The sequence below is a fragment of the Labeo rohita genome, chromosome 16 (genome assembly GCF_022985175.1).
Source record: "Labeo rohita strain BAU-BD-2019 chromosome 16, IGBB_LRoh.1.0, whole genome shotgun sequence".
NCBI classification, from domain to species: domain Eukaryota; kingdom Metazoa; phylum Chordata; class Actinopteri; order Cypriniformes; family Cyprinidae; genus Labeo; species Labeo rohita.
Window position 1 is genome coordinate 34,122,511 of NC_066884.1, and position 18,507 is coordinate 34,141,017.

The window sequence follows — 18,507 nt, forward strand, 5'->3', positions numbered from 1 at the left end:
TGATCTAAATTGTGTCTGTTTTAATTCATGCTCTCCCGTTGGCCGTCTAACCGACAGTTTTACTCACTAATGGTGGCTCATCGAAGCAAATATGAGTTTCTGCCGGCAGTCTGTAGATTCCTCCTGGAGCTTTTCCAATCCACCTGGACACAATACCACCTGTTATTAACAGTGCTAGACCACACAACAACAAATGTAATTACTGACCTGACCTCTACCCATTCTAATCACCCTCGCCAGGCTGACAGCAGTAATAATGTGTGATTTATAATCGTTCTAGCAGTCTGAGTGTGTATCACACACACACCTGTGTCGCACAGCAGCTTCTGGTAATACAGCTGAAGACATCACAGGGTGAGCAATGTTAAAGACGTCTATTTCCATCCGGCACACAGCGCAGGGCACAATTAGCTCACGTGCTAATACAGGATCTCATCTGATGTAGCAGATGTTACCAGGCGCACTTGCACAGAGCCGCCTCATGTATGTTTCACATCGCCCTGAAGTGCGCACTAAATAGCGCGAATGCAACAGGCTGACACTTGGGTTTAGACGATTGTTGTTCCAACGTTTAGCAACACAACAGCTTGGCCCATAAATTAATTATTGTTATGGATTGAGTTGTCTGTCAGTCTGCGAGAGATGCCGTGTGAATGCGTGGTTGGGTTGGCGTGGGAACCCGAGAGCTCATTACAGCTATGGAGACAAACAAGCAATGAGCAAAATAAAATCCCATCTGCTCTTCTTTTAAATACTTCGCCTTCTCCAAGAAATCAAAGCTGATCTTAGTACTTTAAAACACTCCTGATGTATATCGGCTTTTTAATGAACTTATTAGTATTATAATAATTACTTTATTAAATTATTGCTGCACTAAAAATGATATTTTGGACCAATTTTAAAAAGACTCCGATTTATTATAGGCAAATGAATTAGTTTTTCTGAAATTATATTTATGGTTTGGTTCACATGTTAAATTTTCATTTGATATTAATACAAACAAACAAAAAATAAAAGTAAGTAAGTAAATAAAAAAATAAAAAAAATAAATAATTCACTTAAGATAAAACTAAACGTTTGCACAGGTAAAATAAAATAAAATAAAATAAATAATACAGTGAAAAATATTTATTTATTTATTATTTTATTTATTTATTTATATATGTTTGTTTTTATTTATTTGGGCTGCACAATTTGGGAGAAACTTAAAAAAAATGGTTGTGTTCATACCTGGGTTTGCTGTTTACAAGAACAAACTCAAACCTCTTTCAGTAAAGATTCATTCATTCATTCATTCATTCATTCATTTGTTCATTCATTCTTTGTCCACTTGAATTTTCATATGCCTCACTTAATTAGGTCAATATAAAAATGCACTAAATACATGATGTTCCATTTTTTTTCAGTGTATAAGCCCCCAGTGACCACTCCAAATCACCTCTGAATGCTGTATAAATTTCATATTAAAGAATTTTGGTTACACTTTTAGATTAGGGAACACTATTCACTATTCATTATTCATTATTGGCTGTTTATTAGTACTTAGAAAGCACATATTAAAGCTTGGCCATATTTTAGATCCCTTCACCCTACCCCATACCTAAACATAACTACTACAACAACTGTTTTGCTTGCTATCAAAATAAGAGTTTATTGAGGAGAACAACTTTGTAAACTGATGTGTTACCGTAATTTTCCTACACTCTGAATTCAAGGTTGTGGTTTGTGAATTCTGTAGTCAGCACAGTCTCAGCTGCTACTACAGGAAACGCATAACCACACTTACCAAGAGCAGACAACATAGAATAAGCTATGGGCCAGTTACAAAGGACACATTCTTGTGGTCAAAAAAAGATGGACTGAGCGCATCCGAATATAGAGGTTTTGAGACATGTTTCTCAAGGTTGAACTTTGCACCACCGATAATACCAAGCAAGACATCCAGTGGCCAAAGATATCGAGCCATGCCAGTATTTCATTGATTAATGTAATGTCTTTCATTATCTGAATTCACTGTCAATATTTCAAATACTGATGTTGATATATGCAGTTAATTGGATTATTTTGCATGTTGTGTAACATAAAATATTTTATAATAATAATAATTATAATACTAAAATATATATAAACTTTTTTAAAATCAGGTTGATTTGTTTAGAGGTAGAGCACAGACTTTGCATGGATGTTACTCTGTATTGTATTTATGGGCAGTGAAGAGAGCTCAGGGTTTTTCAGGGTTTAAGGGAAAGATAGAGTGAAAGCTTCAAATGATTTCAGCTCTCAGTCCTTCAGCATATAAAATTATTACAAGCCGCAGAACATCATATAAACAAGAAATGCCATTATTTTCACCTGCCTATCCTTCGATTCAGTGATAAATTGCACATTTTCAGAGAAAGCGTTATTGTTCCCTTGTCTCAAAATGGTTTCATTCATGGTTCTCCGTGTTTTTTCAGGCTCTTGCCATGGGAATGATGACAGAGTATTACCACTACATTTTTACTACCCTGGTAAGTTATGTATGAATCTTTATATTATAAATTGCATTCAAAACCACAGTGATATTCATAAAATCATTTGGATTTCAGGCTATTATATTCCCTAAAGAGGAATATTTCAACTTTTTTTCCCCCCAGCGCTGTTTCCTATTTTCAGCACTGATGTTTTACTCTGGCTGAGGGCATCTCTTGCTATTCCATTTGCAGGCCTAAATTATATTAAAATGTTTAGTAAGCTATTGTGATTGATTTATTTTTATTAAATACATAAAACATTCATACAGTATAGTTAAAATAAAACAATAATTATTTTTTGTTCACAATACTTGTGGGTCATTAATTTTGAAACATTTTTACCCTATATGTTTGTGTACTCGGAAAAACTAGTAAAGTCAAATAAGGCACAGAATTAATGTTTTATTAAAACAAACAAACAAAAAAAACTATTTAAATGCAAACACATTTCGTGGCTGATAAATTTTCTGTTTTCATTTATGACATCAAGGAAGCTTACTAGATTTTAGACGAAAGCTTGTATATAACACACATTCCTATTGTGGTTTAGATTTTTCCTTACGTTTTAGTCACTCTTCACATTTTTTAGGATCTCTTCGCATTGGATGTGGAGCCCTATCGCTACAGCGGGGTCAACATGACAGGATTCCGTATCCTAAACACAGAGAACAGCCAGGTGTCCTCCATTATTGAAAAGTGGTCCATGGAGCGTCTGCAGGCACCTCCCAAACCAGACTCTGGCCTGCTGGATGGTTTCATGACAGTAAGATGCTTTTACAGCATGTTCTCTTTTAAAATATTTAAGGCAATGATGTTCAGCTGGCTTTGCTTCAGGACTCAGATTTTACATGCTATCGTGTGACAACCATACTCTGTTTCCAAAATGGGTAGCATTTTATTTTGATAGTCCACTTTAGACATTGTTTGGTTTCAATTTATTTTGATGGTCCCTTTAACACATTGACTATAAGTAATGTTGTACCTACATATCTACTAACTCTCAGAGTGTTAGTTGAGTATTTGTAGACTGGTACGGTTAGGGTTAAAGTAAGTTGACATGTACTTGCAAAGTTACTTAGTAGTCAGTAGAATGTCTGTTGGGAGACCGTCACAATAAAGAGTTAGCAGATATTAAGTAGACAGTCTACTAACACTCTAATGAGAGTTAGTTGACATGTAGGTGCACCGTTACATAGTGTCAACAAAATGTTCAAAAGGGACCATCAAAATGAAGTGTTACCCATTGTTTTAACTATAAGTAACATGCCAACTACAGTACCACATTCTACTGACTATAAGTAACTTTGCCCCTAACATACCAGACTATTTTCTAAGCCTAACCTAACAGTCTGCTAATTCTCTAATGAGAGTTATTTGACATGTAGTTGCAAATGAATGAGAGTTAGTTGAAAAGTTGTTTCTCATACAAGTAACAAAAGTGAACTAAAAAGTAACATCAATTATTTAAATACACACACATATATATATATATATATATATATATAATAATTCAACACACAATATATGGTCAGCACCCACCATATTCATTTTTGTTGCAATTGAACATGTATTTAATATAATCTGTGTTGTTTACGCCAAGTGGTTTCGGTTCATGGTTTCGAAGGATGAGGTCATGTCATGCAGCCTGTCTATGCTGGCATTTGTTTAACTTGGCTTTACCATGTGACAGGTGAATTTGTGCCAAATTACCATTGCGTTTGATTGGACGACAGTATTAGACTTCAACTGAACCCATCGTTAACTATGCCTGATTACATGGTTAGTTGGTATTTAGAGTTTTTTTTTTTTTTTTTTTTTCCCCAAGTACTTTAAAAGAACAGAGCGCAGACAGATTTTTGTCGTAATTGTTTTATGTTTCTTGCCTGTTATTTGTAATAGTGAAGTCATCAAAAAGTCATAATATGAAAATACAGTCAAGGTGATAATAATAGAGTTTGTTTTTAATTGATGCTGGTATGCGCTGCAGGAAGTTGTTTGCTCTGTCTGTGTATAGCACTATTCCCCAGAGAACTTGAACCCACAACCTGCAGGGTACGCTGCGATCTGAAGCGTGTGTGATAAACAGGGACTCTGCTGTAGTGATCTAAAAACTGTCTGATATCAGCATACTGGCAGTATCCCAGTTCTTCCTCAACAGTGGCTCTCCTATCCGGGAAAAGGGCCAAGATATGAACTCACTAGAGGCTGGGTGAGACGGAAACAGAGGAAAGATGAGAACTCACATGCCAGAAAGATTCAACCTGCCAAAAAAACTCTCATGGGACACAACACAATGACACTTCATTGGACTCATTCCTTTATGTCCTGTTTAGAGAGAAATTTACCCAGCTATGATAAGCGAAGACTTAGATTCTGTCATGATTTACTCATGCTCATGTCAATCCCCAACCTGTCTAACTGTTTGTTTTCTGGGAAACACAATAGGGATATTTAGCAGAATTCATGAGGACTATGGGTGCTTAACAAGTCTTCCCTTAAAATCACTTTTCAAAATTTAAGGTCATTAGAAAGACTCTTTAATAGTAAATAATAGTCTCATTAACATTGGTTTGGCTCATCATGGAGTGGTGTTGGAACAAGAGGAAACACAATGGTCTGACTTTCAAAACACCTGGTCCTTGCTCCAGGCAAAATTACACAGGTCTGCTGCCTGTTTGACTTCCCAGTCCTCTGGTTATTTCTGATAACCCTCGTTGTTTTTGTACATCCATTAAGTTCATGCAACCAAAAGTTTCATGCATCAGAAAGTACAGAGAAACATTGTAAGCGTAGACCATGTGAATGGAGCACGTTAATCCAAGATTTCTGAAGAGATATGATTGCTTTCTATGATAAACAGATTTAATTCATTTATTGACATATATATATATATAGAGCTCATCAAATATGGTAAATGGAAGCTGAACCATGATGTGCTAGAAACAGTGAGGTTTGTTTTCACACCTCAAGCAAACATGGTTGGTCCAACACTAGTGTGCAGTTATTAATTTCCACACAAAACTATTATTTGGATATCAGCAATTTTAGATTAAGCTGCCCCTAAATGTCATGCTAAACCAAAATAAACAAAAAAGGCTTAATTTGCCCTTTTACAAATGAAGACATTAAAAAGGTTTTTTAAAAAAAAAACCATATCAAGTCTCAAAATCTGAGTTCATGCTTACAACAAGAGCAAATATGTTTGTGAGCTATATTCAAAGAGAAAGTTTTACTATTGAATTAAGCTTTAACTTTTCTGAGTTCATTAGCAGATAATCATAAAATAACTTAATTTTGATTAATTTCTCAGAAAGACTTTTTATGTTATTACATTTTGCTTCTCAGGTAAATGACATTTGCACTGCAAAACAAGACAATAATAGTAAGAACTTTTTTTTTTTTTTTTTTTTTTTTTTTTTGAAAAGTAATGCAATGTAGAAGTAGTCCATATGACTCATGTGTTATATTTAATGTCACTGACGTCGAACCTGGCATGACCTGTCCTGCGTTGTTGAGTTTGAATGTGCGCAAAGATGAATGGGATTTAGCACAGTTGATGTGACAGATTTGACTTTGCTTCTCAAAGGAATTCATTGTACGGTTGTAGAAGAACGATTTGGAATATAGTTCACAAGTTGTATGAAAGTTTTATATTGCATTTTTGGAGCTTGACAGTGTGAATTTTCGAAAACATCTCTTTATTCAAAACATCTCATGGCAGAACTAAAATCATAGAGCTTTGGAACAGCATGAGGGTGAGCAATCCTTGAATAAATTGAAGAAAGAATCCAGTAGAGAGTGAGCTATATCCTCACACACATTCAATGGATATAGACAGCTGAAGGGAGGCCAGCTGGAAGGTAAATTTCCCCTTTCTAACCCAGTCGATTAAAAGACCCAAAGCCTTTAATTAGCTGACTCAGCCTGTCTTACAGTACAGCTCACACAGTAACTCATCAGTCTATCTTCACTCATCAGCTCAGAAAAAGGACAAACTCTCGCTATTCAAGGCTGTCTATCCACATGCCAGTCCTTTTGAGTTGTAACATTGACAGCCATGATTATTTAGAAACCATAATGGTTCAGGTTTCCCTGAGAGCTGCATTTGAAGGCATTAATTAATCAGCCAAATGGCAATCAGTCAGAGGCTAATGCATATTGACACTGTGAAAAGTTTCCTTAAATGTCTGATTAGCAGTTTCACTAGTTCGCTGTATTTATGGTTCTGTTAAAGCTTTATATTGAACCACTGTAACATATTGAGCTGAGATTGTAACAAATACGTAGTGAGAAAAACAGCAGTGGGAATTGGTTCTGTCTACATTGTCTTTTTTTTTTCTTTCCATTTTTAGCATTTGTTCAAAAGACAAATTTTAGCTTTAACTGTTAAAATATAAAATATTTAACTTTAGATAATGCATCCACAGTCAGTCAACTGACTGTAGCATATTAATGATGCATATTGCATACAATACTGGCAAGTACTTGAGAAAATTGCAAGCTTCACAGTAACACAACTTCCAAAACCCAAAATGTCAGGTTGATATTAGGGGTGCACTGTATGTGAGGAGGAACATGACGTTTTTGGATTTTCCAAACTTAGACATAAAAAAACGTAGTAGCAAGTAAACAAACTGTGAAATGAAGTAAAGAAAATTACAAAAAAGTCTACACAAATTTTCCATTAAAATAATTTCATTTAATGATCTCTTGATAAACAACAATTCAGCAAGCTTTATTTATTTCTTCATATGTTTTAAACAAAACGTTTAACAAACAATGTTGTATTATTGTTTTCTGATAGAGCCAGTGTTTGTGAGATTCATTCATGGGTAGTGGGATATCAAATTTCACATATTTTCTCTTTGGACAATAATTAATCTTCATACGGTGAAAGGCTGCCCTAAGTCACGGTTTAACATGGATAATGAAAATGACCTAACAAGGTCCTCAGACTTATTAGCATAATTTCCTTCGGTGCTAATTGCTTTAGCTTCTGTCTGATTTACTTGGAAGGAGCTCATCTACAGGACAACTCATCATTGAGCAGAAAAACGCCCATTCATGGCTGCAGCCCCAGTGTCCTTGTGGGTTTATCTAAGGAGACAGAGCAGAAAAAGTGTCCAGATAAAAAGGTCCTTACTGGGACACCAACAGTGATGGGACGGGCACTTTAAAGGGATAGTTCACCCAAAAATGAAAATTACCCCATGATTTATTCGCCCTCAAGCCATCCTAGGTGTATATGACTTTCTTCTTTCAGACAGATATAATTAGAGTTATATTCAAAAATTTGTTGGCTCTTACAAGCTTTATAATGGCAGTGAGTAGTGGTTGAGATTCTGAAGCAAAATAAAGTGCTTAAATACATCGTAACAAGTACTCCACATGGCTCCGGGGGGTTAATAAAGGCTAAACATAAAGTGTTTGTCTAAGAAAAATATCCATATTTAAAACTTTAAACCGGCTTCGCTAACTGTCATATGCACATTTCTCTGGGTTTGTTGTGAACAGAACAGAACGCTGAAGTATACGGGAAACTTGTCATAGGAAGAGACAGGGTGGGTTATGAGTGACATATGAGAAACGAATAAGCTTCTTCTGAGTCATAACAGCATTCACAGAAGAGAAAACAGAGTGCGACAGCGCTAGAAGCAGCTAATGCTCAATCAGACCATGCAAATCATACCATGTAAATCAGAGGAAAATGAATATAAATTATGATTCTGTCTGAAGAAATATGAATTAAATGTGTAAATGTATCAGTATTTCTCCAGGTATGCACACCTTTGGACTATAAGCTTTTAGTGCAGCTATGTGAAAACAAACAAACCACAACAGACCTGACTGAATATGAATGCGTGTTGTTATTCTATTCATACTGTATCAGTTTTGGAAATGTATCTCCCTGCAACCTAGTTTTATCAAAACATTAGTCAAATATTAAAGCTGGAGTCTTTAGTCTTTCTAATGATGCACAGTTTGTCCAGATCAAGTAGGGGTGTGGTGTTTTAACATGTTGTGAATGTGAAACAACAATAATCTGAGGTTGTCAACGATTTTTGCATTACAGGTTTCCATGTATGATATGTTTTATGGTATCTTAGATCAATTGTGAGCCGTCAAGTCAAAATGTTAAATATTCTTAATGGAACAAGAAGTGTATGTACAGTATGTATGTACAGGTGCATCTCAATAAATTAGAATGTCGTGGAAAAGTTAATTTATTTCAGTAATTCAACTCAAATCGTGAAACCCATGTATTAAATAAATTCAGTGCACACAGACTGAAGTAGTTTAAGTCTTTGCTTCTTTTAATTGTGATGATTTTGGCTCACATTTAACAAAAACCCACCAATTCATCTCAACAAATTAGAATACTTCGTAAGACCAAAAAAAAAAAAAAAAAAAAAAACATTTTTAGTGAATTGTTGGCCTTCTGGAAAGTATGTTCATTTACTGTATATGTACTCAATACTTGGTAGGAGCTCCTTTTGCTTTAATTTCTGCCTCAATTTGGCGTGGCATCGAGGTGATCAGTCTGTGTCGCTGCTGAAGTGTTATGGAAGCCCAGGTTTCTTTGACAGTGGCCTTCAGCTCATCTGCATTTTTTGGTCTCTTGTTTCTCATTTTCCTCTTGACAATACCCCATAGATTCTCTATGGGGCTCAGGTCGGTTCAGTTTGCTGGCCAGTCAAGCACACCAACACCATGGTCATTTAACCAACTTTTGGTGCTTTTGACAGTATGGGCAGGTGCCAAATCCTGCTGGAAAATTATATCAGCATCTTTAAAAAGCTGGTCAGCAGAAGGAAGCATGAAGTGCTCTAAAATTTCCTGGTAAATGGGTGCAGTGACTTTGATTTTCAAAAAACACAGTGGACCAACACCAGCAGATGACATTGCACCCCAAATCATCACAGACTGTGGAAACTTAACACTGGACTGCAAGCAACTTGGGCTATGAGCCTCTCCACACGTCCTCCAGACTCTAGGACCTTGGTTTCCAAATGAAATACAAAACTTGCTCTCATCTGAAAAGAGGACTTTGGACCACTGGGCAACAGTCCATTTCTTCTTCTCCTTAGCCCAGGTAAGACGCCTCTGACGTTGTCTGTGGTTCAGGAGTGGCTTAACAAGAGGAATACGACAACTGTAGCCAAATTCCTTGACACGTCTGTGTGTGGTGGCTCTTGATGCCTTGACCCCAGCCTCAGTCCATTCCTTGTAAAGTTCACCCAAATTCTTGAATAGATTTTGCTTGACAAGCCTCTCAAGGCTGCGGTTCTCTCGGTTGGTTGTGCATCTTTTTCTTCCACACTTTTTCCTTTCACTCAACTTTCTGTTAACATGCTTGGATACAGCACTCTGTGAACAGACAGCTTCTTTGGCAATGAATGTTTGTGGCTTACCCTCCTTGTGAAGGGTGTCAATGATTGTCTTCTGGACAGCTGTCAGATCAGCAGTCTTCCCCATGATTGTGTTCAGCCTAGTAAACCAAACTGAGAGACCATTTTGAAGGCTCAGGAAACCTTTGCAGGTGTTTTGAGTTGATTAGCTCATTGGCATGTCGCTATATTCTAATTTGTTGAGATAGTGAATTGGTGGGTTTTTGTTAAATGTGAGCCAAAATCATCACAATTAAAAAAAAAAACAAAAAAACAAAAACTTAAGCTACTTCAGTCTGTGTGCACTGAATTTAATACACAATATTCACAATTTGAGTTGAATTACTGAAATAAATGAACTTTTCCACGACATTCTAATTTATTGAGATGCACCTGTATGTATAAATAAATAAATAAGCAATAAATAAATTAATAAAAAGTCAATCAGTCAGCTGAGAGATAGTATCCACCCTTTTCTTCAACACAGAACTAAGTCTATGGGTGAGACTTCTGGTTCATAATCCACTATAGGGAAATATCGAGAAGAATAACAACATGTAATAAATGGTAAAATTGTTTGCACAACAAACCAATGTGGTCATAATTAAGATAATAGCCTACATTCAAGTAATATGGTAAGACACACCAATTTGCAATATCAAGCAGTTTTGTATAGCCAAAAATAGGTGGGCGCGGATGAGACTGGAATAACATTTACAAATGGCCACACCCACTTTCACGGAAAGAAAATGGTGGATAGAGCAGATTTATTTTTAAGATGGCAGTGTCACAAATATTATATGTCACCATTTAAGTAGATTCTCTGACATCGGTAAATTGTGTCTGTCTGTAACTGATGAATCTGTCTGTTGTCATTGTCTTGCGGGAGATCTTCCTGATTGGCGTCTCTCGGCAGGGAGCAAACGTGTGCTCGAAGGGGACGGGTGATAGTCAGCCCCACCAGCACGACTCTATTCAAAACCTACCGTTCTGCAAATAGCCCATAAAGCATGAGTATCAACCTCCGTATCTTTCATTACACCCATTAAACTTTCCTCAAGTCGTTTTTGCTTAACAAATGGGCTCCTTGAGGAGCTGCCAGCTTTCTCTGATCCCATTAGCCCCTCCATTCCAAGGTCATCACAGTATTGCCTAGAAAGAATCCCTGTTTAATGGCAATCCCTATACCCACAGGGCTTTAACACATTTAGGTTTTCTGGAATAATCCAAGAGCCCCGGAGAGAAACGACTGAGCTCACTAGCCAGAAATGATTGAAATGACTCCATAATGTGTGGGTGCATGTGACGAGCATGTGATGTTGCATTTGGCTGGGATATTTCTTCACTGAGCCTTGGCTGCGTCTTCGTTGCAGCGATATGAGAATGTCTCTAAAGCTCTGGTATTTGAGAAAAACCCCACCCTAGCTGCCTCCTCCTCCAAATGAAGCCCCTTTAAGCCATGGCCGACTGCCTCCTCCACGGATAAGTGTGGTTGGTTGGTTTTGGTTTGGATCGAGGCGCTGAGATTTGGCTCAGACCTGGACCACATGCTGTTGGAGGTATTTGCACTGCGGTTAGGTTGACATGAGGAGGATCTGACATGAGCATCTCAGCTCAACCTGAAATACTGAGCCATCTTTTGTGCACCTTAACCATGCGGGAATCTCCAGTCTTTCTGTCTGTGACGGTTTTACGTAAAGCAAGTGGCTTGTTTTTCTCCAAGACATTTTCCCACTCTTGCAAATGGATGTATTCTAAAATGGCAGTGGTTTATTGCTCTGTTCCAAATCACTGAGCTGCTTTGCTGTCTACTGTTTACATAGGCAGCTGTCTTCGTAACCAAAATGGAACCTCATAAGTGACTGATTTGAATTAGGCAGCAAAGGAGACTTGACTTACAATTGATTCCCACTGAGTTGTTTTCATGTGTAAGCTAATGATGGTACTCCAATAAGCATAAAACATACTTAAATTATTATATGTATTTATATTTACATTATAATGCTGGGTGAAATAATCTATTATAATTCATTTGAACAATTGTGATTTTATTTCTGAAGTGAAGTAGAGAATAATTAACAAAAGGCCGTTTGTTGTGGTAATGCACCTCAATTTTTTTTTTATAGTTTGAATGACCGGAGTGAATTATTTTGTTTATACCATGGTTGCAACCCCTTTAAGACATTGTTCAGATATTTTATTTCAAGACATTTGTCAGGTTTTTGTCCTTAAAATCCTCTTTTATGTAAGACTAATTGCATCTCATCCCAAGCCTCCGCTGCTAATTTCAAAATGCGATTTTAGAGCCAGTGTCATTTATCTTTTAAGTTTATATTACTGAAAAGTCAATCACTGGGTAGCATTGACAAAAAGATTCTGAGTGCATATGTGTCTGTACTGTATGTGTGCAAAGAGCGAGAGAGAGAGAGCAGGAGAAAGAAAGCACACTTTGCATAGATAATAAAAGGTAATTTAGTTGGGAAAACATGGAAACTGCCCTTTTTTATCTAATTGTTGGTCGTATTTGTTTGCTTGTTCAGTATCTTTGTTGGTTTTGGCACTTTTGCTGCTGCAGGCTGCGGTTGACAGGCCTGGAACTACTTTGCACATGTAGCTGTGATTTTTCTGGAAATAATTGCACACCTTAGAGAATGTTCTTTAACTAATCAAGAATCAAGCATTCAACAGCCCCTTAGTATAAATGAACATAGCCATTTATTTCTTTGTTAAGCTTATAATATAAAATAATGTAATATGAGCATTTAAACTTAAATCTAAGTAGATATCGGTTGACCCAACCATTGCAATTATTTCTAATTTACTGTAATACAATCAGCTGGATTTCCCACTCATTTTGCCTCTTCCCTCGGCGTAGAATTTATTTATTTTTGCAGGGGTGTGGTATCAGAAGTGTGCAGCTTAAAGGGAATAGTGCCCACCACTTTATGAAATGTGCTCAGCAGGGATGCATCTAATAAAGATGAAGCATCTCCAGTTGGATGGGAGTTTACATTTCGTTTGTATGTGTGTTATTGTGAGCGCCAATCCTCTACTGCAATGTGTTACCTGTAATTTTTTTGGCAAGCAGTCGTTGCTGATATTATCAGTGTCTGTCCTGCTCACAGCTCCACTTTTGCTTAATATTGCCTTTTTCCATGGCTCGTGTCGTTGTTGCCATTTTCTGTGCTGCCTTAAATGCTGTCTAAGTAGGCAGCTCACTTGTTTTTGGAACAGAGCTTATGTTTGTGCTGGCGGTTTTACATTTAACCCACTCACAATTGCATCGAAACTGCTCATTTTTGAATTGCAGAACACAGTGAGAACAACAAAAAATGACATGAAAAATGTGTCTCGGTTTGGTTCCGCCGGATTGCAATTATGTTTTTTTTTTTTTTTTTTTTTTTTTTTTCTTTTTTCCTTTTTTTGATTGGGGTGTTGTGCTGTGGAGTAGAAAAGTGCTGTCACATGGAGGCTGATCCGACACACGAGGCTAGATTAATGACTCCGAGCCCTGCAGTGTAACCATCAGGTATCCAGCAAGACAAGTGTCTCTGGAGGCAGGTAACACCACAGACAGGAACCATCATGTTGATTTTGGGAAGCTAAAACAGTGCCATGCCGTTCCTCCCCTCTTTAGTCCCTTCTTTCCCCGAGGAATTCTTGTGGTTGCATCCTCTTCCTCCTGGGAGACACAATGTGTTGCTTCTCATTTCCCCAAATCATATCTCTTCTCTAAGCACCACAACAAAAAACATCCCTTTGTCCTTCCCTGAAGTGGAGAGCACTGGGTCTGTTTCCCGTTTTCTTTGTTTCTTTTCTGTTAGGTTGTTTTCTATTCAAAATAATAAAATAACACCGGCCATTCGTATGCTCCTAGGAGTTTTAGAATATCATGGTGTTATAAGTAGAGCGATGAAGCTTCCCAGTTACAGAGAGAAAGTTTGTGCTGTCGATAGTGAACTGGTTTAGGCTTTGCTTCAGTCAGCACCTAAAGCCATCATTAGATCTGTGGCTCTGACTACTGCTCAGCTCACTCTGCTCGTTCTCTGCATGTTTAACTGTCATTGTCATGATCTGTGCCAGCTCAGCAGCTGACGCTACAGGGCACCTCTGGGTCTGAGTTCATGAACAGACCAGCAGAGAGAAACGCAGTATTAGCACTGATCTAGAACCTCCCTCTGGGACTAACATCTTTATAGACAGATAGTAGAACAGTATCCTGTGAGTAGAACTCTTGAAACAGTTTTGTATTGCCATCTGGCAATCTGAAAGAGCATTTGAATTTGAAAAACACATTTGCATTTCAAATAAGGCAAGCATCACTATTATTATAAACCCTGGCTCAATGGAAAAATGTGCCTGTGGTGACATTTCTGCAAAATTATATTACTGTACGTCACTTTTTGCGAGTTTCACAACATATTCTGCGTAAAATATCCAGTGAGTGATGCTAAAAGCACATACAGTTTTATCAGACCACATAACGTGGAAGTGTTTTATTATGTTGATTTTTGTACATTTTGAGGCATTTCGGAAATGGAACATCCGGTGAGTAGTGTTAAAAGGTCGCTCTGTCGCATTTGACAATAACATATCCTAAACTAAACATAACCGACAGTATTGACGAAAGCACATGTGAGACAAAAATGCATTTGCTGAAGAAGCCATGTCAATTTTTACTTGCTACTACAAGTTTTTGCACTGTTTTATCATGTCTCGTGTTTCACAAAACTCATACCCAAGCACTATGCATCGCAAGTGTAATGCTCTACCAGGCTCTACCAAAAAAGGCGTAGATATGGAGCTGTTTTTGTGATACAAACATAAAAATGTAATTGTTTAAATGGTTTCCACTCTGGAAAATTGTGAAGGACAGCTCAGGTACTGATTGTGTTTTGTATGAAGGTTTGAGTTCAAAATTAATTTTGTGTGACTTTCAAGGAGACCTGTTTTGCCCCTTTTTACAACATGTAACATAAGTCTCAGATATCCCCAGAATGTATCTGTGAGTTTAAGCACAAAATTCCCCACAGATCATTTATTATATCATTTTGAAAATGCCTATTTTGAGTGGAAGCAGAGACTCGCTGTTTTCATGCGTCTCATTAAAAGCAAATGAGCTGCTGCTCCCAGCCCCCTTTTCCAGAACAGGGTTATAGGTTAATGCCTTTGCAGCTCATACCTCAGATACTCTGGCAAAAAAAAAAAAAAAAAAAAAAAAAAAAAAAAAAAAAAAAAAAACTTCACTATAATTACGTACCTTACTGCAAGTTTCGCAGCAGTTTCAAAATGAAATGTCCTAAGAGTGGTGGTAAAACACACATTCAATATGTGACAGTGACACGTTTTTATTGCGTTGCTACAGGCTCGTATTACTGCAGATTTATTCCGCTGCTTGAGGTACGCATTGCGGCTGTTCAGAATTAAAATTTACAGGGAGTAGGTTAATGCTGTATCGTATTGGAAATATCCCCTACCCCAAACCCAGCCCTAAACCTACCCAAAAATAAATGCAAAAGTGATATAAAAGTGCATTTGTTGATGCAACCATGCTATTTTAACTTCCTTATGTGAATTTGAGCTGTTTTGTCGAACTGTAGTTTCACAGGGTTCATACCAGAGCTCTTCGTCACTCAAGTGCAACGCCGTATCGCGTGAACTACAAAGCAAACCTACTGAATTATATGTGACGACAGTGTTCAAAAGTATCAGTTTTCAAATCACGTTAAAATTGTTTTGAAGTTATAATATTCTGCAAGTAATTGTGTGAAAAATAGACTTTATTAAAACTCTATACCTTTAAATCATACTTTGTGTGAAAAGGAATAAAAGCAGTCAGAGATTTACTGCCTGTAGTATACATTTCACCTGGGAACTGCAGTGATTCATACATATAGGTACGTTTTTTCAGATTTGCAGAAATGTATATAGAGGCACCTATTTCCAATAAGCCTGAACTTCTCATATCCGATTTTCTGAGCGCACACATCCAAAGCATGTGCACAGAAAGCGGCTGTCACATGTGAGTACTAAACTTAGTTCTCTTTCATGTCTTACGCTTAAACTGTCAAATGCGCAAAAATTTGTTAAAAACACACAAGAAAAAGTCAGATCTTCAGTATATGCCACCTTTAACAGCTATAATGTAAGACAAGTGTGGGGACAATGGGTTTTCTGAGTATACTCGTCATATACTGAGTATATATATATATATATATATATATATATATATATAAGTTTTAATTTTTATTATTTTTATTATATACTCATACATATATATAGTGCTTGCAGAGAGAGACCCCCCCCAACACAGCTACCCAAAATACTCAACTTGCAGTGCCCAAGAGCAGGCACAGACAATGTCAGTTCTAGAGTGCTGATGTCCTGCAGAGTTTAGCTCCAACCTTAATCAAACACACCTGAACAAGCTAATCAACAAGCCTTCAGAATCGCTGGGGCTACAGGCAGGTGAGTTTTTTTCAGGGTTGGAGCTAAACTCTAATGTAAGGAGAATCTTCAGAGATTTTCTTTCTTCAAATCTGAAACATGTACACACTGCAGGATTTGAAAATCTTAGTGCCTCACATACTATAAGAAATTATTATGATTACCATGTAAGAGTAATAGCCTTACTTGATTTCACGTAGATGATCATCATTGACGTTTCATATGTTATACATATGTTAGTTAGCGTACTAGCAGCTTTTTACACTCAAAGTTACATTGTAAACTGAGGCAGTTTCACCCCAGCGCTTCTGTTTGTCCTTACGGTTGTGGTTTGTTTTCGACACATTATACAGACAGTTGTGTTCCTGCGAAACTTTTATAAGCAGTTTCCTCCATCTCCACTATCAAATGGATCCATACAGCAGCTTGTTGTAAGGCTGTGTTTTTTTCTATTGTGAAATTACTGATGTAATCATAGCCATGACCATCCTGATTTTAAAATCAAACATGTTTGGTATGACTAGGGAGGCCTCAATTTGTATGCGAGTAGATTGGGAGGTGCAAGGTTTGATCTGTGAATGCATCACATTACCAGATAATCCATGCCAAACATTAGAACTGAATGAGGGCCTTGACAAGATTTTTTTTTTTTTGGATACTCGGGAGGGGAAAATCTGGGATAAATCGACCTAAAAGTCCTGTAGTGTAAGCCCGGCTTTAACAACTACCTAACCCTGTCCTAGCAACCATCCATAACACCCTAGCAACCATGACTTTTTAATTGACTGTGTGTATTTGTCTGACTACTATGTCTTCTGTTATTTAAGACTCCATTAATAAGACTCCATGGTAGACCATTTAAAAGCATGTCCATTTATATGACTCACAAAGGAGCTCTGTTTAATTGGCGAGGCCATTCTTTAAGTCTTGGAAACTCATTTATGGTTCCCAGAAGAGAAGTTTGGGCATGCATGCATTGGTTCAGGGTCACTTAGATATGGCTCTGACCTGTCATATCTATGTGCAGAAAGGAGAAAGATTCAAAACATATAACTGAATAAAAGACAAGAAGCTTCTATTTACAGAAAACCACCATAAATTATATATGTCTTAAAGGTGGGCGATTTGATCTTATGTCACAATAAGACTGATTTTATTTCACAATAACTGTCAAAATATAGTTATTTCAGTTGCACTCTTCACTGTATAAATGAACTATATGAAGAGTTCAGATGCAAAACCAGCTAAAAGCCATCTCGGCCAAAAATGAGATAATAATACTGAGTGAATGCTCCTGACACATATTATATTCCCATCAAATACTAACTCGCAAAATCCAGCCTCAGCCCAGTCAGAAGTACCAGTACTTACATAGAAACCTATACAAAGTAGCCAGAAAGAAATGCTAATTTTAAAGAAATATGTCAGATGGATTTAGTTATTAAGTGAAGAGCAATGAATTATTTTCTCTTTTTTATTGTTGTTTGCATAACATTGCAGACTGCAGCAGGTTTATTAGGCATCTGGTACTTCATGACCTTCAAGACTCTTAAAATGCCAATTTCCAATTTGGGAACTTTCAAATATGCTTTTGAAGTTTGTGTTCCAAATTGATTGTCATTATATGTGTTGGTATTGCCCTTTCTTTGACCCCTCATTGCTCAGAGCGGAGGCGAATACATTCTATATTAAACGCAGGCACTCAAACACTAGTTTGATGTCAGTCTTGCCCCCTGGGTTTTTTATTTTCTTCTGTTCATATTTTCTCCACTTAAAAGATAAAAGAACTTTATGTAATCTTACTGACTGACACATATTACTGGCACTGCTGTAGTACACAGAAACATTTTCAAAATACAAAACAGTGAGAAGTGTTGAAATATGATAATAGGATGAGCTATAAACACATATATAGATTTATAAATCAAATCAAGTAGTTTTTTTTCTCAAAGTACGCATCAACAAGTACACTTTTATCACCATCGAGTAAGACATTTCTGCACAAATGAGCAGAATATACAGAAATGTTCCCATTTTTGTGCATGAAGAGACTGATAAAGCTTATCATTTGAGACTGTTCCTCATAGAGCTCATCATACTACAAAGCTGGCCAACAGTGGAAAAAAGAATCAAGAAATTTATTTTTTCATATTGTAATA

General features: G+C 36.9%; 1 protein-coding gene across 1 annotated transcript in view; it reads left to right on the forward strand.

The window, feature by feature from the left end:
* grik2 (glutamate receptor, ionotropic, kainate 2) overlaps positions 1–18,507 on the forward strand; it is a 146,412-nt gene that overhangs the window by 24,655 nt on the left and 103,250 nt on the right. Inside the window, 2 exon segments of the mRNA XM_051130397.1 lie at positions 2,457–2,510; positions 3,103–3,276. Coding sequence (XP_050986354.1) covers positions 2,457–2,510; positions 3,103–3,276 — 228 coding nt within the window.